Source organism: Clarias gariepinus, chromosome 22, assembly GCF_024256425.1.
Source record: "Clarias gariepinus isolate MV-2021 ecotype Netherlands chromosome 22, CGAR_prim_01v2, whole genome shotgun sequence".
In the NCBI taxonomy this organism is placed as follows: domain Eukaryota; kingdom Metazoa; phylum Chordata; class Actinopteri; order Siluriformes; family Clariidae; genus Clarias; species Clarias gariepinus.
Window position 1 is genome coordinate 3,985,313 of NC_071121.1, and position 24,730 is coordinate 4,010,042.

A 24,730-nucleotide genomic window follows, 5' to 3' on the forward strand; every position below is an offset into this window, starting at 1 on the left:
TCTGTACTGGTATACCAGCTGCACATTGACTACACTAAAATATATCTAAGTCTCATTTCTATAGTATTGTCTTTTGAGAAGATATAATAAAATATTTGCTAAAATTAGAGGGGTGTACTCACTTGTGTGAGTGTCTGGATGTATTTCTATTCTTTTTTAAGACAAAGATTTTGCAGTCAGTGTAAAGCCTTTGGACTAGTGTTTCCCCAATTTTTTTTTTTTTTAGGGACCTACTTTTTTTAAATTACAAACTATCGTGACTCAATTTACTCACTTACTCATCATCTGTACTACTTTATCCTGTATACTGTACAAGGTTGCGTGTGGTCTGGAGCCTTATCCCAGGAGATGAGGTGCCAATCCATCGCAGGAAACACACACACACACCCTCAGTCATACATACTCACACACTACGTGCATTTTTTGGGAACTCCAGTTAGCTTAATCTGCATGTGTTTGGACTGTGGGATGAAATGGAGTACCTGGGGGAAGAACGGGGAGACATGCAAACTCCACACAGAGACATTGGGCTTGGGAATCAAACCCAGACCCTAGAGGTGCAATTCAAACGTGCCACTGATTCAATTAAGATCTAACTTAAGCAAAAAGTTTGGAAATAAATGTTAATGATAAACTTACACATCACTTTATTATATGCGATGGTCAACCAACTTCATATGCAGGTATTATTGAAACCATGTTTGCGAAGATTCCCAGTGAGTTTATCTGAAAGTTGAATCATGTCAACTTGATCTCTTGTTAGGTAGATACGTTTCACTATGATACAAAGACATCATGATCTTGACGATGTGTGAAGGGGTTCTGATCTTCCTCAGAATGGACTTTTCAAGCTGCTCTTTCATCCATCCCGAGGAAGATCAGGACATCTTCACAGGTCCACCAAGTAATCCTCACTTAAGGACTTCCCTCTAACGACTCTCTCTGGTCGTCACACCTCAGTGACTCTCCCTAATCTCTCTTTATTGTCTTCTTAACAGCTTTCTCCCCCACCACTCTATAACGACCCTCCCTCCGACCCTCCTTAACCTTCTCCATTGTTCACGTAACAAGCCATTTAAGACTGAAGAGACACCAGGGTCAACAATAAAACTAGACTTTACAAATGATCCCAAATAAATGCATTTTAGATGGACAAACTATATAGGTTTTTTTTATATATATTTTACTCCCAATCTAAGTGCAGGCTGAATTATGAGAGAATCTGTGACGGTGATTGAAAATACACCTTGTGACTGAAAGGAGTGCTGCAGTCACAAATCACGACACCGGCAACACAGATAAAATCTCCTGCAACCCAACTGTGGGTCGTAAAATAAGGTTTGGAACCCAGTGTTTTAGGTGGCAATCTAAAAGGCAAAAAAAAAATATCATTATCTAAGGTTATAGAAAATCACATCATGTCTTTTTAGCCCTGTCTGATTACCCCCATGCTAAATCATGATTCGCTCAGAATATGAATTTCAAATGAAAGCCAAAGGAAATCTTTTAAAAGTGATGGACACTGACCCATACAGACTTTAACCAATGCATACTTACATGATGTCTTTGCTTTTGCATGTAGGTTGTTTCTCGCCTGCCATGCGGAAGGCCCGGGTTCAATTTCCACCTAATGCCTCCCAAACCCCAGCCACTGGATGCAGTGCTGGTCCCAAGTCTGGATAAAATGAAAGGGTTCCATCAGGAAGAGCGAAAGTGAGTTGGCCCACTGCAGATGTGAATGTTAAATCCTCAAGTTTAGACACTTGTTTCCTAAATTGTAGAAGCAGGTACAAGAACAATATGGTTACAATTCAATTATGTCCCAATATGAAGACATTAACCTGAACTTTTCTCTTCCTTAAGCTACAACTGAGGAGAGAGCTCAAGGGGGTGAGAAGAAAGTTTGAGGAGCCAATGAAAGAGCTCATGGAGCTGATGAGAGAGGGTTGGGAGATGATGAGATAGTGTAGGGAGATGATGATAGAGTACAGGAAGTCAATGAGAAGGCTCGGGGAGGTGATGAGAGAGTTCAGGGAGCTGAGGACAGAGCTTGAGGTGCTGAGGAGGCCAAAGTAGAGCAGGAGATTTCAAACCAAGTCAATAAACTGCACGCTTTGTTGCTGAAGATGCAGAGAGAACACATGTGAAGGAGATGGATGTTTTAACCTATAGTCACGATCTTGCTCCATCAGACTTTCTGTTTGGTCCCCTGAAAGCAGTCCTACAATGATGAAGATATACTTTTGAAGAAGAAGAAGAAGTGAAGACAGCGAAGCACTTGTGGAATGTGGAAAGTGTATTGAAAAGAAAAGAGATTATGTCACAAAATGATGTATTGTTTTTTTTATAAACATTATTTAAAATAAATTCTACAGACAGAATGCAGATCATTTTTTGACTCCGCTCACATTCACATATCCTGAACACTTATTGTCTATCACATCAGCATACTGTAACCGGCACCAATGACTCTATCGATTACATCATGGTCTACAGTACAGTGTAAAGTAAAACATATTCTTAATGTTCTAAGGAATTTATTTGCTGAGAGTAATGAATTGATCTAACTTGTTTAGTGCAATTCAAAGCATTCCTGTGCATGGTTAGGTCATTTCTCCTCAGGTTTACTAGCTACATGAATATTTCAAAAAGAAACTGGAGACAGGTTTGGTGTTTCCAGGCCATCTATGAGCCATATTGCTGAAGCTGCAACGCATAAGGAATTCTCACTCCATCACAGCTTAGTTAAATATAGTTGGACCAATAGATTGGAGACACTTAGCCTTAAAGCCAGGATTTTAAACAGTGTAAGTGTTGTGGTTGTGTGTATACCGTATGTATGCATATATTTGGAAGTACTCCTGACCACGGGTTTGCAATAAAAGTGCAGTTGCAGGTAGTTGTCCATAAACACAGAAAAGCAAATCAGTGACACTGACCCAAATGGCCAATGAGTCCTATTAGTCCTAAACTCGGTTCACGTAACTGGCTGTGTTGCATTTAGTTGATGTAAAGTGCGCCACATAATAATAATAATAATAATAATAATAATAATGATGATGATAATGATGAATAACAACAAATTAAAATTAAAATTAAAATTTTATTTGTCACGTACACAGTCATACACAGTACGATATGCAGTGAAAGGCTTTTTCGACTACCAGTGACCTTAAAATAAAAACTTAAACATAAGAATAAATATAAATAAAAGGTAATATGGTAGAAAATAAAGTTAACTGGTAAAATATACTGTACAAGTAAAAATAAAGACATATTGCAGTAAAAGAAATATTGCAGAAAAATGAAATTAACTAGTAAAAGTAAAAATATACTGTGCTACCTAAAATAAAATAAGAATAAAAATATACTGTACAAATAAGAACAAATTATATATAATATAGAAATATGAAAGAAAAAAATAGAAAAAATAGAAAATAGAAATTAGAAAATACAACTCTTGTAATTGTTTGGGAATCAGTGAACATATGCACAAAAGATATAAACAGATGAACTCTTGTCCACAGTTAAAAAAACAACAACTAATAATCGAGATAATAGAGTATGTTAAATTTTAAATTTGTGTCTATTATCATAATTAGAATGTTATGGCACTAACTTTCTTTAATTCCCCTTTTTTTCTCTGTAGTACAATAAAAGTATTTTTTATTCCAGTTTTGAAGTATCCCTCAGCACATTATGATAATGAGTTGGGTGCATGGGTATTTTGTCCTTGATGGCCTCGGTACTGCGATCCTCATGTCCACGGCAACAGCTAAAGTAAACACTGACAGCCAGGGCTACAATCAGGGCTGCACACAATGTAAACAATGCCGAATAATCCAACATGGTCACAGTGTACATCACTATGTCTTATTACCAAAATATAAATCACTCGTTGCTTCCAGCTACAGTTGAAGTATGAGTACGCTTAATGCTTAATAATCCTTATTTATAGGTGGAGAAACAGGATGATGTCACTGTCACGCGATGTCACAAAAGCCCAAGCGTTGACGCACCAGAAAAAAAACCCTGCGTGCTATTAAGTCCAATCTGCGCCAGATTTCATGCTGTTTTTACACACTATCGATTGGGTTGGATGCTCCAATATCTGCATTTTTGTTTTGTCATATGGTGGGCAAGAACCCCAAGGTACTAGGTTCTAGGCCATGGACAACATGCAGATCATAACTGCACACATGGTTCCTACAGAAGTTCACTTGAATAGAGATTTGAAGAATTCAACACTTTGAAGTCTTTATAATGTTCCTCAAGTCACTCCGGAAGAGTGTATGCAGAGTGTCAGAGCACTTTATCCTGCTGTAAGACACCACTGCCAGCAGGGGACAGCATTGTCATGAATTTTCTATGTTTATTACCAGCAAAGACGGATTATTTTAATTTTAAGTTCCTTGTGTCTTGTCCATCTGTTACATCAAAGATCAAAATTAAACAAATGTTCAACAAAGGAAAAGGAAATTGCATTAATATCTATCTGGTCATATCTATTATTTATTCATATCTATTGCCATATAAGGAATGAAGAGGAAGAGGGGAAGCCTTAAAGCCAAACAAACAAACAGTATCAGGAAGTATCAGCAAACACTGAAATATTTACCTAACTAACTATACTTGTTCCTTCCTGCTTCAAAACAAATTGTCTTTACATTTTCCTATTATTTTGCTCTCCAGTCAGAGACAGGGGGAAAATACCCACGCACCAAACTTATTATCATAAACCACACACATGGTCATCTTTAAAATGTTTACACGGTTCAAATGTTTTCTAAGAGTCTCAACAGTGTTCTGTGTCTTCTGTAAATCTTCTGTAAACGTCACATGGTTTTAAACCTACAATCCTGAGGGATTTCATCTCAAGTCCCAGTTTGACTTGAACGCCATTTGTAGTTAATTTGTTGTCTAGAATAATTATGTACATGTAAACAGAAGTTTATTCGGGGCAATACGACTAATATGTCACTGACATCATGCAGATAGTGACGACACACATGGTCTTAACAACTGACTATGGATAGAAAACCATGTAGATAGAATGGTTCCATCCAAAGTCCCAACAACTCAATATATTCTGTGGGAAAATCAACATCTAAAAGTGGGAGGAGAGTAGTCTGAATTGGGTTCTGGAACACAGCTCCAGCTCACACATTGAACTCTGTTGCCAGCCATGAACATTTCCAAGCCAGTGATGTGATATCCATCAGCAGCACCACTCTACTGACTGACTTCTCTTATGAACACACACCACTCAAGCCCAATGTCTCTGTGTGCTCACTCACCTGGATCAGGTGACACCCTGCAAGGGCAGTGATTGGCTCCTGTCTCAGACCTTCCCCGAGGTTCTAGAGCGAGTGATTGACACTCAGTTTGTGACCTCTGCAGTGAGCTTCCTCCCACCTGTGCTGTGGAGTCTCACCAGGAGCTTAAATCCCAGCACAGAGGATCAGCACACTCCGTCATGGTTAGTGTAATCTTTATTAAACCAACACTGAGATATTATTAACAACAAATGTGAGAAGTTCACAACTTTCAAAGCTAAATGAAGCCAATGGGGGTTACATAAGTGTTATTAGTTATTAGACAAATCCAGTGAAATCCTTGTAAATCTGTTCTAGTGGGTGTGGTTTATGATAATGAGTTGGGTGCATGGGTATTTTGTTCTTGTATCTAACAAGAGAGAGAAACAGAAATACAGGGTGTAAATGCGAGTAACTTCAGGTTGTAAATAAATTGTTTGATTTTAACTATTGCCATACAGTTTGTATAGTTATTTAAACAAACAAACAAAAAGTACTTGTGTGAGAGGGGCGTTCGGGTCAAACCGAGACATGTGATGAGATCTCTGGTGAATGAAGGTGTAAAAATGATGGACATTTACAGAAGACTTCAACACAGTACAGTAAGGAGCTGTGCAGCTGTTTTGATCCCTTGGAAAGTGTGAAAAGCAGTAATTCAACTTCATATACACATATTTGTCTGTAATATTAATTCTATTCAAATATAGAATGTACAGCACAGGTGAGTGTATATATGTGCACCTATTGTTTATTCTGTGTTGTGCAGAATAGAGACTAAAAGTGGAAGCAGAGTAGTCTGAATTTCTTCCTGTCTCAGACCTTCCCCAACATGCAGATTATAACTGCACACATGGTTCCTACAGATGTTTACTTGAATAGAGATTTGAAGAATTTAAAGACTAATTCAACACTTTGAAGTCTTCATAATGTTCCTCAAGCCACGCGGGAAGAATGTATGCAGAGTGTCAGAGTGCATTATCCTGCTGTAAGACACCACTGCCAGCAGGGGACAGCATTGTCATTAAGGGCAATGTCCAGGTACAGTAGGTGCTACATGTCAAAGTTACATCCACATGAAAGCCAGAAGCCAAGATTATATAAGTTCAAAAGCATGTTGTTGACAGTCTACCACTCAGTCCAGGTTCAAGTCTTGTTTTAGGTCGGCATGAGGCTGATCCTAATTTAATGCCCCCCCCCCCCCCCCCCCCCACACACACACACACACACATTTAATGCCCCACACACACACACACACACACACACACACACACACGCAGCCATGATGTGTTGAATGTTTTGTTTATTAACAGCAAGGACAGATTATTTAAGTTTTTAGCAGAATACTTTGTGTCATGTCCATCTGTTACATCACAGACTAAATGTAATTTACATGTTCAACAAACGAAGAGGAAGTTAATATCTATCTGGTCATATCTATTATCTATTACTATCTATTGCCATATAAGGAATGAGGAGGAAGAGGGGAAGCTGTAGGATCAAAGAGAGACACAGACAGAGAAAAGAGGAGCGTTGGAGATTTAATATATTTTTAATTTTAAAAAGTATTAGGAAGCATCAGAAAACAGTAAAATATATACCTAGCTAAGTATATTTGCTTCTTCCTGCTTCAAAACAAATCAATAACATTCTTGTATTTACATTTTCTTACTGAATGCAACCAGGATGTTCTTCAACTACAGGAGATTCAATGCTTATTATTTTGCTCTCCAGTCAGAGACAGGGGGAAAATACCCACGCACCGAACTTATTATCATAAACCACACACATGGTCATCTTTAAAACGTTTACACAGTTCGAATGTTTTCTAAGAGTCTCAACAGTGTTCTGTGTCTTCTGTAAATCTTCTGTAAACGTCACATGGTTTTAAACCTACGTTCCTGAGGGATTTCATCTCAAGTCCCAGTTTGAATTGAACGCCACTTTTAGTTAATTTGTTGTCTAGAATAATTATGTACATGTAGATGTACACTCACAAACAGAAGTTTATTTGGGGCAATACGACTAATATGTCATGGACATCATGCAGATAGTGACGACACACATGGTCTAAACAACTGACTATGGATAGAAAACCATGTAGATAGAATTGTTCCATCCAAAGTCTCAAAAGCTCAATATATTCTGGGGTGCATGGGTATTTTGTTCTTGTAGTTAACAAGAGAGAGAAAAACAAAAATCGAAGGAAACACACCAATATGATTGGATTTGTAGAACAGCCATATTAAGCAATTTGAACTATATTTGTGGTGGGAATTTCATAAAGCATTTTCCTTTTTTTTTTTTTTTTTTTACCCCCCCGGCCTGTCAGTAACACAGATAACACATGACAATGTGTATGTGTAGTTATGCTATCATCATTCACAGCCTTTTTTAAAAATTAATTACAAATTAATATATTAATCATATTATATTTTATATAACCATTTATTTAACCATACTATGACAGACAAGACCAGGGGGAAACAGGAGAGAGAGAGAGAGAGAGAGAGAGAAAGAAAAGAGAGAAGAAAAAAAGTAATATGTATATATATAATAAATTAAATAAAATTAAAAAAAAGGGAAGAAGAAGACAAAAAAAGGGTTGTGGAGAAAGTCAACAGAGAAGGGGAGAGAGGGTGAAAAAAAAAAGAGGACACAACATCAGAGAAACTGCAGCAACAACTAACATCTGTATGAATCACGGTAAATACTAAATGGTAAATGTTATTGAGCAGCACACATAACTAATATTACAAAATAAGTTTTGAAGCAACAGCAGATCAAGTGTGTCTGTGAACTCCTGTTTTTACACCAATGTGAATGCTTGTGTGTACACCTGTGTGTATGAGCACGCTTGTGTTCATAAGGTTCCTCCATGTGTCATAGAGCATTTTCCAAACACAGCTTGAGTTGCACTATGTGTATGTTGTGTTATTGTCTTTTAATGCAGTTCAGACAGTGGAGTCTGCTCACCCGATCTACTGACAAACCAGTGAGAGAATCTCTGTGAAATTCTACCCTGACAGTAATCATGTTTGGGTGGATGATTAACAGATCATGGTGGCCTTAGCATTCAAATCAAAATACAGGATTGTGCCATATTCAGGTCATGAATCCATATCCATTTTATATATAATCTGGTTCAACATTGATTATTGAGGTTGAGATCTCCACCCATATAGGGGTATATGAGGTCAATGAGTCTGCCCCCCCCCCCCGCCCCCATTGCAAAATGTTTGACATCAATCTTGAACATAAATCATATAAACATCCCAAAACAAAATTGCTGTACGTATTACAACTATTGCAGTAAAATAGCATAAAATTACTAACTTTCATAAAAGAAAAGAAAAAACTGTATTATTATTTGTTCCAGTGATAGCATACCTCCACATGGGAAAAGATTTTTTTTTTTTTTCTCAAAATTAATAAAATCCAGTAAATGCTATTCTTTGATTGGCATTTTCATTAGATCTGGAAGGCCGGTGACTTTATCATGTTTTATAACAGATAGTCATTTTAATTCATCAATATAATATTATATTTTCGGCTGAATTATATATACTGGCTGGTTTTGGACGTTTTATTGGACGTTACAAATCCACGTCTTGCCATAAAGTCCGCCTATGTCTTGAACATTTTTTGAGTGGAACCTGATCCTGATCCGCCTGATCCTTGAAAATCAACAGATAACTTGTCAGCAACTTGCAGAAGAGACGCATCTTTCAGTGGGAACAATACAAACATTCACTAACACCACTTGCTCATTACAGGAACTCGCCACGATTCCTGACCTCACTCCAAGCCATTTCCACATATTTGGGGCATTAAAGGAGTTCCTGGGAGGCCAGCGTTTCAGATGTATACCAGGCAATTCGATCATCGCTCCAGTGTACTAAAAAAACTTGATGAGATCAAGAGAATAAAGAGTCAGTAGATATGTCTGATTCTGAAATTAAACAAATTTATCCAAAACATGATTAACTTAAAAAAAAAAAAATCATCACACCATTCTATCCTAATCTAAATACAATGTGATGCTTTAAGGGCAGACAACAGTGCTTTTAAACATTGATGCCTGCATGTCAGGAGCTACTTGACTGCTTGTGACTTACCCTTGCCGTAGACAACTCAAAGACCAAAAGGCCGTACAACCAGGTCTACAGTTTCAGCATCGCGTTACTTTAGCACAGCGTCCTCTGGAACACTCGAGTTAGTGGCTGCTGTGTGTGAGTGTGAACGAGAGACGATGGTGTTTATTTTGTGTGTGTGTGCGTGTGTGTGTGCACATACACCAATGAAATACACCTGTAGCAGGGCTTGCATTTCCTATACAGACTTTCACTTCACCATTCAGATCACTGAGACATGGATTACATTACACACAGTGACAGCAGTGGCTCTTAATGCAAAGTAGGAAATCATAGATGGTACAACCATTTGAAACCTGCTTACGGTCAGAATGTATATCCTCTCGAGACACAAATGTCCTCATATGAGGACATGACATTTTCTCCCAACTTCATCGTCTCTCTCTCTGTGTATATATGTACTGTATATCCTTGTACCATCCTTAGAAGTTGGGTGGTATTGCTGAAATCCTTTCTGGTTTGAAGACGTTAATAAAATTTATAGTCAGTTGTGAATAAATAAAAACAGTCAATAGAAATTTCAATGTACACACCAGTAGAGTCGGGGTCCCCGAAGGATATCTGAGAAATACATAAGGGTGACAAACTCGGTTTACGTAACTGGCCTTGTTGCATTTAGTTGATGTAAAGTGCGCCACATAATAATAATAATAATGATGATGATGATGATAAATAACAACAACTCTTGTAATCGTTTGGGGATCAGTGAACATATGCACAAAAGATATGAACAGATGAACTCTTGTCCACAGTTTAAAAAAATAAATAATAATCGAGATAATAGAGTATGTTAAATTTTAAATTTGTGTCTATTAACATCATTAGAATGTTATGGCACTAACTTTTTTTAATTTCCGTTTATTTTCACATTGCTTTGCATTAAAGTTGCATTTTTTTTTCTTTCCCCTTACTTCTGTAGTTACTTTTTCTATAGTTGCGGTTTGCCATAAATGTATAATGTGTAGCTTCATGTTAGTTGGGCTGGTTAATTGAATTTCTTTGCCTGTGCAACAATAACAACAACAACAACAACAACAAAAACCTTCTCATTTTTCAGATCAAGTAGAGCTAACAAATGACTAATTACTACTTTTTATTTAATTCATTAAGGTGTATGTTTCACACCTCTGCCCTGAAACATTTAAGTGCATTAATGATGATGTGCAATTTTAAATAGAACAATCGAAGCATTTTCTGTTACGCTGACCACAGGGAGGCAGGCCATGCCGAGAAATATTTATTCTGTATATTGTGAGTGTGGTTATAAATTTAAAAGAAATCATGTGCAGATACAATTTCTAGGCATCGCCTTCTCATGTCCTAGATGCATTCTGTAAGATAAGATGGTAATAATAATAATAATAATAATAATAATAATAATAATAGATCACACTGAAAAATATATTTGACATGACATAAAATATCTGAAAATGGACATCTAGAGTAGAGTTTCTCTTTTTACAGCTTGGGACCCCATTTACTTTAAAATCCATTCTGTAAAATTACAGAATTGTTTAATTTAAATAATCAGACTATTTAAATATCAAACTCATTCAAATGTGTATTAATATCTTGGCACTTTATTGATTGTTTTATTTCTGACTTTATAATAAGAAAATGATTACATTTAAGTTTATATTATTTCTTTTTTTTTTTTTATGTTTGGATAAACTTTTTTTTTTTCATTCATGTGATTGTGGGCTAATAACTACAAGAGGTCCATGATAATAACTTTTATAATGGTCACTGTAATTTTTGGGAAGTGGAAAAAGCAACCAAACAAATCACAGACTTTCTGGCTAAGCTTCACTCTGAAACGTTGAGAATCTAAACTTTGAATCTCACACTTAGGTTGAACTTTAGTGTCACCTAGTGTTCAAACAAAGAACAAATGTTTTTTAAAAAGTAGTACTGGTTCCCTTTTATTTCTCACTCACTCACTCACCCACCTTCTATACCGCTTTATCCTGTATTCAGGGTTGCGGAGACCTGGAGACTATCCCAGGAGACTTAGGGCACGAGGCGGGGTACACCCTGGACAGGGTGCCAATCCATCACAGGGCACACAGACATACACACACTCACATTCACACTCTGTGGGCAATTAGAGAATACCAATTAACCTAACCTACATATCTTTGGACTGTGGGAGGAAACCGGAGTACCCGGAGGAAACCCACCAGGCACAGGGAGAACATGCAAACTCCATGCACACATGGAGATGGGAATTGAACCCAGACCCTGGAGGTGCAAGGCGACAGTGCTAACCACTACACCTCCGTGCCGCCCCCCTTCCATTTCATTTCATATAGTTTCATATTTTAATGCTTGAGTGACTAAAATGTCTGAAAATGAGAGCCAAAAATAAGAAAAGAAACTGTTCTTTATTAATATTTTTATTTATTAAACAAATATTATAAATTGATTAATCATTATACCATGGTTATCTATTCTGTGTGAGCAAAATAAAAAAATAAAAAAATAAAAAACTAACCCTAAATAAATGTGACTTTATTCCTGGACATCCATCACTTTTATTTATTTAGTCATTTACTTACTTACAGTAAGTTTGTCAAGTGCAGGGATATAACATCTAATTAGACATCAATCAACTGGAGTTCAAAAAATCTTGATGAAGAACATGACTTGTTATCTCATGTATTTTGTATCCAAAGAGCTTGCAAGGCTCCTGAGTGTTGTAACATTATCTCTCTCCTTCATTTTCTTTCAAAATATAACTGTCATGAATATTGAAGGGCATCATGGCTCCCAAATGCGCTGAGGCTCAGAATGTCAGGTTTTTGTTACGACAGTTTCTAGAAACAAATCACGTCAGAGATGTTCATGGCAGCCTAAAAACAATTCTGTATCTTTACCAGGGTAAAAGTAGTTTTAAATTCTTGCCATGAACAGTCCTATATGCTTTATGTTGTTGTTTCTTAATGACATCACATTAGGACAAAACTAGCCTTGCTTCCAACCTTTATTGAAGAAAAAAAAAAATCCTAAAATTAAAATGAATTTCTAGAACCAAATCAAACCAACAGTTTTTCCAGTTCTGACCAACTGTGATAACATCGAACCGCTTTGACAATTTGATAACAGGAGCTGTCAGTCACAGAGGAACTCAATCTGCCTGGTGAAACTTAATCTTAACTTACACAATCCACCACTAAGGACAGATTCGTCCTAAACTACCTTAAGTGACCGTGAGACAGGAAAAAAAGTGGGCCTTATCGAAAAGATCCTGTGTCTTTCAGCTTCTTCCAGAAGGGGATATAGCTTAGGAAGCACCATGTCACCTTCAGGTCACCCAGGTGAATAATTCAGAGTTGAACCCAACTCCGGTGGGTTAATTATTAAGAAAGAAGGTGAAGACTAACTTTAAGATTTCAACAATTCTGTGAAGGGAAGAATTGGGACCCATTGGGACAATATAGGACCAACAGTGTGTAGTCACATTTCAGTCCAGTATTTACAGGGAGGAGGAGGATTCCCTTTATTTATTTATTTATTTATTTATTCATTCATTTATTTATATAACAGTTTAAAAGATTGGGCACCGGGCACGGTGGTGTAGTGGTTAGCACTGTCATCTTGCTTCTCCAGAGTTTGCGTGTTCCTCCGGGTGTTCTGGTTTCCTCCCACAGTCCGAAGACATGCCGATCAGGCTAATTGATGTTCCTAAATTGCCCGTAATGTGTCAATGTCAATGTGTGTGTGCCCTGCGATGGATTGGCACCCTAAGTCTCCTGCTGTTGTCTTTCAAATCCAAAAATATAATTGTTGACAAAGTAATGTCATATACAGTGAATATAACTACTGGGTGTGCTTTTCTAGAAGAATAATAAATGATCAACAATCGGTCTATATTCAAACATACAGTAAAATATGCATGTACAGTAAAATGTCTTGCTCAGCATATCCTTCGAAATTCTTATCAGCATTCTATACAGTTCAGGGTTTGTTTGTTTCTAATTAAAGTTACATGAATCGCAGTCTATTATTAAAAAGGACACTTTAAATGGAAACTTCTGTATCTGTGTGAATCTTTCTGTTATTTTTGGTGCTTGATTGGCACAGGAGAGGCTGGACGGCTCTCAGCAGCATCAATAATGCATAGGGGTTTCACGGCGCACATGTTGTAGCCGGTGCAACAGCAGGACGCGCTTGATTTTAATCAAGGTCTAACACTTGCAAGAGTACAAGAAATACTGTAGTATTTAATAACGTTTAATAATATAATGTTCAATATTACTTTATTGGTAAGTGAGTCAAAATAATTTCCACTTTTACATATATCTCAGTCCTAACCCTGAATATTTTGCACTCCCAGTTGTTTTGACCTTTTTTGGAGTTTTTTCGGAGTTTTGTAGTTAAATGCAAATGAGCTGTGCACTTCATGTATCTACAAAAGAGGATGTTGAAAATCTGGTAGTCTGGTTTGGCTTAGGCAATCATTTACATGCAATTTTATTAAAAGATCAATAAATTATTCTTTTTCTAACAAAATCTCCAACCCTTTTAAATCAAGAACAAAATGCACTGGCATTGAGAAGTTACATTTTTTAAATAGTTACAATAGTTAAAGTTTAGCTCAATACTTAAATCAAATACACAATATAAAGACTGTACAAGGCAAATATTGCAGCAGTGAATACACCATTAGACTTAATGTGTCTAAGAGTGTATCAGCGTGTCTCTCAGGGTGAGCCAGATCGTTTTGGGTGGACAGACAAAAAGAATGGAGTGATGGAGTAGGAAAAAGCCTGGATGTTCATGTTACAAAGAAATCTGAGACAGTTCTTATTGGTAATGTGTTTTATATAACAGACACACACACACACACACACATTTGGAGAAAGAGAGAGGGAGTTTCCTAAGGGGAGTTCTCCAAAGCTGTAATGGATCACTCTTACACTGACATCAGACCTGCCTGGATCACAATTACTGAATGACACCAGCATTGATGACAAGAAAGGAAATGAAAGCCTGCAGGTCGACTAGTTAAGTGCCACGTCTTTGATTTTCGTGTCACTCACAGGTTCAATAACATCCTAGAGGTCAATTTGACACTTCGCTGATGTAGGTTCAAATCCAAGGAATGACAGAGAGCTATCGTAAAACAAAGTGCACCGCTTTGCCTCTTGAGAGAAAGTGTGAGCCCGGAGTGTGCATCTGTTTTGTTTAGTTTTTTATTCAAAGTGAAAATTAAAAGCTTTCTTTCATCTGCTTATATCAAGGGGTCAGCACCATCACACGACATCGCACCTGTTTTAGACTGGATGCACATCCTGGCACAACCCTCCCATTGCACGCATGCAGTAGCTGGGTGGTATGGGGTGTGGCAACCCACAGACGGCGGGGCTTGATCCCAGATCCTCAGATTCCCAAATCAGTTGATGTCATTTCATCAGTTGCCATGTACAAATAGAGAAGTTGGATATATAAAACGCTTAGACAATCAAACATTAGATTTGAAGAACAACATATTTTATTGCACTTTTAATACAACTTAATATTTCTGTCATACTGTAGAAAGGTATTGTGGGTGAGTTGTTTTCCTGAAGTATACAGTTCACGTGCATAAAATCATGGACCAGCCCTTAAGATGGAATTCAGCTACATCTAAATGTTGATGGAAGTTAAGAAAGACATTTTTTACAGATGAAATCTATCAGGTTTGTTTCACATTGCTTAGATTGTGGTAAGTATACAGTCATATACAGTACATTGCAAAAGTCTTAGGCATCATATTATCATTAGTAAAAATATTGTTATTTTGTGTTTGCATGTCTGTATTCTTATGTACAAACCCATTTACAACTTCCAAACATAATGTAAAAATAAATAGCCTTACAGAAAAATATTTGCATGTATGTAGAGAGGACTGTGCAAATATCTTGGGCACATACAGTACAAAAGCTTTGAAAACATTTCTACATGAAAGAAACATTTAAAAAAGTCACCAAAGAGTAATAAAATGAAGGTGTCCAATATTTAGTGTGTTAATTCTTTACTTAAAAATAACCAGTAGTGTTAAAAATAGATTTGTGAACAGCTGTTAGGTTTTACTGAGTGTGCTGGAGAATATGCCAGAGTTCTTCCAGTAAATTTGTCATATTTAATTTGTCAACCCAGGAGCCTGCATTATAATTAATTTTTCTGCAAACTGATCTGTCATGTAATAAGTTGCTTTATTTTACATGCATGCAAATGTTCTTCTGTAATGTTCTTTATTTATTAAATTCTTGAGTTATGTTTAGAAATAATGAACAGTTTTATGCGTAATAGTACAGACATGGGAAGCATGTCAGGGGTAGCTCAGTGGTTAAGGCATTGGACTATGGTTCGGAAGATCCCAGGTTCAAACCCCACAACCACCAAGTTGCCACTGTTGGGCCCTTGAGCAAGGACCTTAACCCTCAACTGCTCAGATGTGTAATGAGATAAAAATGTAAGTCGCTCTGGATAAGAGCGTCTGCCAAATGACTAAATGTAAATGTATAACATAATTTGTACTAAAGATGCCTAAGACTTTTGCACAGAATAGTACATCAATCTTATGTTGCAATCTGACGAATTATATCTAATATGGTATGTTGTAAGGAATTGCAGAGATAGGCTTCATGAGGTAGCATCTTAATGGAATTATGATATGTTTGGTGTGTGAGCCTAACATCTGCCCCTACTGAAAAGCATATTTATGAAAAGCATAGTCATTAAGTCCCACTACAGATTATTCGAAATATTGCTACAGATTATTCAAAACTTCTCAGAGGCCAGTCAAAAATAATGCCAACAATTGTAACATTCTAGCACAAAATATAATACTAATACTAACACAAATTTTAGCATTATGTTTCAGTATCATGCTTTTCCACCTTCAGATTTCTCATTTATCTTATTCAGAGATGAGTTACTGCCATGATTTGTGGCATTCCCTAGTTTTTGAGAATCATCAGATATCTGCTTTTTGTCATCCTGCTCCGTCTCCCGGTGATAGAAGTAGTTGAAGTTGGACACAATGACAGGCACGGGCAAAGCAATGGTCAAAACCCCAGCAATGGCACACAGTGTGCCGACTATTTTTCCTCCGAGTGTAATGGGACACATGTCTCCATATCCCACTGTGGTCATGGTGACAACAGCCCACCAGAATCCATCAGGGATGCTACTGAATTGTGTGTTGGGGTCATCCACCTCAACGAAGTAGATGGCACTGGAGAAGAGTATAACTCCGATGAAGAGAAAAAAGATGAGCAAGCCCAGTTCCCTCATGCTGGCCTTGAGTGTCTGACCCAAAATCTGAAGACCTTTGGAATGACGCGATAGCTTGAAGATCCTGAACACTCTCACTAATCTGATTATTCGAAGAATGGCCAAAGACATGTTCTGTCCTCCAGTATTAGTATGGGTCACGGCTGCCAGTTCAGTTACAAAAGTGACAAAATATGGGATGATCGAGATAAGGTCAATCACATTCATAATGTTGTTGAAGAACTTGCGTTTGCTTGGACAAACCAGGAAGCGGACAACAATCTCAAAGACAAACCAGATGATGCAGGCTGTTTCAATAATAAAGAAAGGGTCAGTAAAAGTGGTGCTAATGGTTTTGGAAGTGGCACGTGGTGAAGGAAATCCAGCACTCGTTGTACGATTGATTGGGAGTCCAATAGCTTGAAAGACCTCAAAGTCATCACGGAACTCTGGAAGAGTTTCCATGCAAAAGATGATGATGGATACAATAATCACAATAAGTGAGACCAGAGCAACTCCACGAGCTGCATTTGAGCTCTCAGGGTACTCAAAGAGCAACCAGAACTGTCGATAGATCTCATTTGATGGTAGAGGAACCTCTGGTTCCTTAATAAAGCCTTCTTCTTCACGGAACTGCTCCATGGCTTCATTTCCCAGCTGATAGAAATGTATCTCATCTGCAAAAATATCTAAGGGAACGTTCGCAGGTCTGCGGATCTTTCCGCCTGACTGGTAATAGTACAAAATTCCATCAAAGCTTGGACGATTACGATCAAAGAAATATTCGTTTCTCATTGGATCAAAGTATTCCATTCTTTTTAAGGGATCGCCCAGCAAAGTATCAGGGAATTGGTCTAAGGTCTTGAGTCTTGTTTCAAAATGAAGACCAGCAATATTGATAATGACTTTCTGCTCACCATCCTCAATGTCTTTCTTGTACATAAATATATCCTCATAGGATTCTTTAGCCAGTTTGTTGAATGTACTATCACCCTGAGAGCCTTCCATGTTTAATAAGAGTTTCCAGTTGGATACCAGGCTAGCACAGCTAGGACGCCCTCTTGTGGTTGGGGGTGGTATGGAGGGGGACAGTGGCTCCCTCATAATCTGACTTTTCTCTTGGTTTGAAGACATATTTGGGGTACACATGACATGGTTGACATTGGAGCCCAGACCCATTTCTGGCATATCCCCAGTCAAAACTGCTTTGTCGTTGGAGTAATTTGGGCCATCCACATTACTTTTCATGTTTTCCAACTTCTCAAAGTCAACTAATGCCACTTCCATTCTCTCAGCTTGGACAGTCATCTGTGAACTTGATGTCGGATATCAGACCTCCAATGAAGCTAGATTATGGCTTAAGTTCTCAACTGGAACTTCACCACTGAGCTTCAAAGCAACATTTATCACATTGCAGGAAATTTGAAGGTTTGATTCCTGCAAATAAAGACAAAGAAGGAAAATAAATATATCTGTCTTGCCATATAGGACAATCAAAACATGATTTGGGCATGTTAGCATTCTAGGCAGACTGATAAGTGTGCTAAGAAAATTGTCCTTCCTCAAGTCTTGCCATGTGAAATTAAGAGATATCCATCAAACAAAAATAGCACAGTCAAAGAATCATGACCCATCTCCTATAGATTAGATTGCTGAAGGAGGTGAAGTGGAAAAGAATAGAGAGTTAGCTAAAGAGGAAACAGTAGAGAAAGTGATGTTTGCAGAGACCTTCCAACAATGTAGTCCTATAGTGTTTTGATGCAACGAATTTTGCAGCCATATTTCCCTAAAATCCCCAGGCTTTCTAACAAGATTCTGAATGACAAGAACTTCTGGTAGTTATCCAGGGATGATACAGGCCTCTTATGTTACTAGCATTCTGTTTCACCCGTCCGTACTGCCCGAGTCACCTTGACAATCACATCTTTGGATGAACACATGAAAGGAGACAAATGCCACACTCATACCACTTTACAGACGTCTTGAGGAGGGTCTAATTAATGTCTTGGAGAATGACCGACTCCTTATACAGTAGAGTGGAATCTCAGGGAACAAGCTGGGATTCTAGCCTATTCTACAGTATTGCACTTGGTGAGGATGCCCACCAGTGACCCAGCCTCCATATAGACAACAGACCACATGGTACCTTCATTTTTCTTTGGCAGATAGTTGGTCTAATACCTGAAGTTTAAATTCTCTTATAGGGCTCCTATTAAGCATAGCAAGAAACATAGAAACCTATAAACCTGCCTACACTGAACACTTACATTGGCTAATGGAGCTCTGCATGCGGGATGGGTGTTGCAAATCTCTTTTTGACCAATGCAGTTTGCACAGACTCATCTTTAGGTTTTAGGAAATTGTGTTAGATGCAGGTCCTTATATTCTCGTGGAAATAGTATTAATGTGCGCCCCCAGATGAATGCCATCCACAATACTGTGGTGCATATAACTTTATGCACATAGATGGGGGCATGTCACTGTCTAGCAGTCAAAGTATTTTGGAACCAGCCAGTGCACCAGATTCAGCTGATGGGGCTCAGCTTTTACTTAACCTCAGATCTCCTTTTGCAAATCGTTCAGAGACACTAAAACCACAGGCCTGGGTGATGAAGCTGCTGGTGTCAAATCTGTCCACTGCTTTTGGGACACCTGCCCCAGGAAGGAGTGTTTTAAATATCTATATTTTTAGGTGCACTCACTAGGAAATAATACATGAGGGGACAGGAGAACCAGCCATCCCAACATGCACTATACATGTAGCCACAAGTTATGAAGCAAGAAAAGGCAAAAATAAAAATGGCTGTATAGTAAAATTAATTGCAAAAACTGTATTATACAGTATGTCACCATGTGACTGTTGGAAGGTCTTGGTATGCCTGCTCATGTGCCGAATTGGGCAGTTACAACATGGAGCGAAAGAGTACTAAATATTGACTTTTACTAATCAACATAAACATTTACAAAACAACATTAAATTAACGCTACATCATAGAAGTAAATATTAACTTATACAAATTAATATTAGCATCACCTTATTATTACACCCAAGGAATAAGAGTATTGATAATCTGAAATACGGATAAACAGTCAAATTAAAGAGAAAAAAACAAATGGTTTTGATAAAGAAAGTAAACTTGTAACCGCAACTTTATCTCTCAATAAACCTGTAGCCCCAGTATCATTTCCCAAACTCAATTTTTCACCAGCCGACCCACAGGTTATCCACAGTACAGGCCAAAAGTTTGGACACACCTTCTCATCTATCTGTCAATGTGTTTTCTTTATTTTCATGACCATATACATTGGTAGATTCTCACTGAAGGCATCAAAACTATGAAGAAACACATGTGGAGTTATGTACTTAACAAAAAAAAGGTCTCCACAGTCACCGGACCTGAACCCAATCGAGATGGTTTGGGGTGAGCTGAACCGCAAAGTGAAGGCAAAGGGCCCAACAAGTGCTAAACACCTCTGTGAACTCCTTCAAGACTGTTGGAAACCATTTCAGGTGACTACCTCTTGAAGCTCATCGAGAGAATGCCAAGAGTGTGCAAAGCAGTAATCAGAGCAAAGGGTGGCTGTTTTGAAGAAACTAGAATATAAAACATGTTTTCATTTATTTCACCTTTTTTTTTGTTAAGTATATAACTCCACATGTGTTCATTATAGCTTTGATGCCTTCAGTGAACATCTACCAATGTAAATGGTCATAAAAATAAAAAAAACACATTAAATGAGTGAAGGTGTGTCCAAACTTTTGGTCTGTAGTGTATATCCACCCTTCAAATTGTCTTGTGAATTCAACTTTACCTTCCAACAGTCCTGCGGTCCCAGCCTTACTTCCCAGTTGCTAGTACTGTATCTACTCTGTTGTCTTTACTCCTACGCCCCAAGATTGCCCACCCAAAGTTCTTGATGTCCCAGTCAACGATCTTTTCTCCGAAGCCTTGCCATCCAATGACCCGCTGTTCCCAGCATTTATTCCCTGTGAGCTCCATTCTAGCATTACCCTCCAAGTGTCTCTAAAATCCCAATCGAAGTTCCTATGGCGTCAGTCTTTGCTACTAAAGTCTCAGTTCTCCAAGGCTCCTGCTAAATGTGTTGAAAAGCCAGTGTTGCAGCAACATTGCAAGCCTTCAACAATACATGTCTATCGCTGTACAGTACTTCTACCTGTTTTTGTTCCATCTCACTACTGCCCCAGTCGCTGCTCCTGCCCTGCAGTCTGCATCTCTGCCCCTGACCCTATCTGATTCAGATCATCAGACTTACCCACACCCGTGTCACTCCTAATCCAATCCCTGTCAGTCTCTTGTTGTGCGTGTTCTAGATCCTGTCACTTTCCGTTTGTCATAGACTAACTACATTACCGTGATCCTTGTCCTAGCTCCTTGTCATGTTCATGCTTCTTGTTTTAGTTTCTGGTTTACAGTTTCAATGGGTCTGGTTTTCTAGTGTATTTTTTTGCCTGATTTTAGCCAGCACTTTGAATTTAGCTCCAGTATTTGCACAGCTGTAAGCAGCTGTAAATGTTTATATAAGCTATTTATATAAGCTATGAACTAATTAATTCAGTGATGAGGTTCTTACAATATGTCACTAATTAAGAGAGATGTTCTTATACAGAAAAAAATATGATATGTCTCAGTTCTTATTCTTATATATAATATTAAATAGTTAAATTCATAGCTACAAATGAAAAAACAAAATGCAATGCTACATCCATATGTAAATTTACCTATTAAAGTCAGTAAACATTCTCACTGTTTCTTTTTTAAATAAAAGCAGCAGAAAAAAAAAAAACTAAAATACAGTTTTCTTCATTGTGACTGGCCAAAATGTCTCCACAAGGTCAACAAAGATATTTCTATTCTTGTAGGGGACATCTGCTCTCTCTCTCTCTCTCTCTCACACACACACACACACACATGCACACACACACCTTATTCAGATTAAATAACATCAAGCTAGAATTGCTCACAGTTCGCTTACATCCAAATACACACACACCCATTTGCACTCTTTCATACATCCTCCTAGCTCACCTGAATGAAGGTCTACAAGTGTGTGCCAGTGTTTAGTGTGTGACGAGTCGATGTTTCTGACCTCGTCTCCATTTGGGCTCAGACTGGCTTTAATCTATTAAAGCCACTATTGAGTAACCTTACGCTAGGGAGAAACTAGAGATGACGTATAGGGTAGAGAATGCGCGTGCGCGCGCACACACACACACACACACACACACACACATCACAAACCCAATCTGTAGCCTGTAGACTTAACTTTAACCACTCATCACAAAGTGATGATCATTCAGTGCCAATCCTCACCTGTTGGTTTAAAAAGAATCGGCATCATGAGGTCAGAGCTCTGTGTCTGGGATAGTCTGTGCCTAGTTTTTCCACTCATCAAACCATCATGTCTTTGTAGTCCTTGCTTTGTGCACTGGGGTACAGTCATGTTACAGTAGAGAAGGATCTTTCCCAAAAAGTTGGAAGTTTAGCATTGTCCAAGATGCCTTGGTATGCTGAAGCATTAAGGTTGTCCTTCACTGGGGATAAGGGGCCTGATTGAAACACCTGAACTCAATAATTGGGCAAATAGTGTATTTATAACTGTCTTTAATAGTTATAAATACTGTCTTTATAACTGACTAAATTTATAACATTTAAGTACCCTGGCAGAAATATGTAGCTTTTCAAAAAACGTTTTTTCGGCACATCCGACAATGGATACTCTCCACCCTGGAGATATATCTGTTGTTTCTGTGGCAGTTACTTAAGGGGTCGGGTTGCCAGCTCGACACCTGATTGTCATCCAGTCACTACGAGCAATTTGATAAAACCAATGAGCCTAAACTGTATGTTCTTTGACTGTCGGAGGAAACTGGAGTACCCAGAGGAAGCCCACCAACCATGGGGAGAACATGCAAACTCCACACACATAGACCCTGAGGCAGGAATCGATCCCTGACCCTTAAGGTGCAAGGTGAATCATTTTGACTTCAAGGGTTAATTGGTGGACGGACGTTTAGGGAAGAAGAGCTGAAATATTAGAAATCAACGTTAAGGCAAAGCGAGGCATCATGGTCCATCACCCAACACCAGCACTGATCAGATCAGTTACACTCCACTAAAGAAACCTCTGAGTGGAAACATTTACTTACATGCCTGAGAAACGCTGAGACAGGACACACGTTAGCTAAAGAGGACAATACAGAGTGGAAGACGGAAATGTGTTCCTGAACATTCTGAAGTCTCACACACAATTAGTTTTTTTTTTTATTTATCCTAATTAAAAATCATCTATTCATCATTCTTATACCTTCCGTCTTATTTGGAGTCATTTTTTATTCATTTAAGTTAATTTATTAACTACTATATATATTTTTAATGTATGATAGAGACAAATCATTTAATTCAATTTTATTTGAATAGCGCTTTTAACAATGGTCATTGTCGCAAGGCAGCTTTACAGAACCAAAAGAAAAAAGATTATCGAAATGGGAATGAAATGTGATAAAATATGTATGAATCAAAATGATCAGATTGTCCCTCATGAGCAACTCGAGGGTTCTGGTGACATGGAAAAAGTCACTGAGATGGTAATTTAAAGAAACCTTGAGAGGAACCAGACTCAACAGGAAACCCATGCTCATTTTTTTATTTATATATGACTAGCAATGATTTTATTATTTATTTACATTTTATTTATTTTCTTTTAAGTGAAAGTGTTAGATCTCAGGCCTCACTTTCAGTGAAGGAGACGTGGCCTCTTAAATCTGTCAGGCTCTGGAAAGGGGTGATGTTTATACCTTTCAGTTTCAGTTGAGGAGGTGTGGCCTCTGCAGCTGTCAGTTCAAATGAAGGAGGTGTGGCTTCTGTGTGTTTTAGTTCAAATGAAGGAGGTGTGGCCTCTGCACCTGTCAGTTCAAATGAAGGAGGTGTGGCCTCTGCACCTGTCAGTTCAAATGAAGGAGGTGTGGCTTCTGTGTGTTTTAGTTCAAATGAAGGAGGTGTGGCCTCTGCACCTGTCAGTTCAAATGAAGGAGGTGTGGCCTCTGCACCTGTCAGTTCAAATGAAGGAGGTGTGGCTTCTGCACCTGTCAGTTCAAATGAAGGAGGTGTGGCCTCTGCACCTGTCAGTTCAAATGAAGGAGGTGTGGCTTCTGTGCCTTTAAGTTCAAATGAAGGAGGTGTGGCCTCTGCACCTGTCAGTTCAAATGGAGGGAGGTGTGGCCTCTGCAGCTGTCAGTTCAAATGAAGGAGGTGTGGCCTCTGCACCTGTCAGTTCAAATAAAGGAGGTGTGGCCTCTGCACCTGTCTGTTTAAATGAAGGAGGTGTGGCCTCTGCACCTGTCAGTTTAAATGAAGGAGGTGTGGCCTCTGCACCTGTCAGTTCAAATGAAGGAGGTGTTGCTTCTGTTCCTTTCAGTTCAAATAAAGGAGGTGTGGCCTCTGCACCTGTCAGTTCAAATGAAGGAGGTGTGGCTTCTGTGCCTTTAAGTTTAAATAAAGGAGGTGTGGCTTCTGTGCCTTTTAGTTCAAATAAAGGAGGTGTGGCCTCTGCACCTGTCAGTTCAAATTAAGGAGGTGTGGCCTCTGCACCTGTCAGTTCAAAAAAAGGAGGTGTGGCCTCTGCAGCTGTCAGTTCAAATGAAGGAGGTGTGGCCTCTGCAGCTGTCAGTTCAAATGAAGGAGGTGTGGCCTCTGCACCTGTCAGTTCAAATGAGGGAGGTGTGGCCTCTGCACCTGTCAGTTCAAATGAAGGAGGTGTTGCTTCTGTTCCTTTCAGTTCAAATAAAGGAGGTGTGGCCTCTGCACCTGTCAGTTCAAATGAAGGAGGTGTGGCTTCTGTGCCTTTAAGTTTAAATAAAGGAGGTGTGGCTTCTGTGCCTTTTAGTTCAAATAAAGGAGGTGTGGCCTCTGCACCTGTCAGTTCAAATTAAGGAGGTGTGGCCTCTGCACCTGTCAGTTCAAAAAAAGGAGGTGTGGCCTCTGC

General features: G+C 38.5%; 1 protein-coding gene across 1 annotated transcript; it reads right to left on the bottom strand.

Moving 5' to 3' along the window:
• Positions 1–16,336: 16,336 nt before the first annotated feature.
• kcna10a (potassium voltage-gated channel, shaker-related subfamily, member 10a) lies at positions 16,337–18,034 on the bottom strand. Its single transcript, XM_053482605.1, has one exon. It carries the CDS (start codon positions 18,032–18,034, stop codon positions 16,337–16,339), a length of 1,698 nt encoding a protein of 565 aa, XP_053338580.1.
• Between the last annotated feature and the right edge of the window lie 6,696 nt (positions 18,035–24,730).

Bases quoted from the DNA above. Each gene is read 5' to 3' on its own strand.
- kcna10a (XM_053482605.1), bottom strand. From the start codon at position 18,034: ATGACTGTCCAAGCTGAGAGAATGGAAGTGGCATTAGTTGACTTTGAG.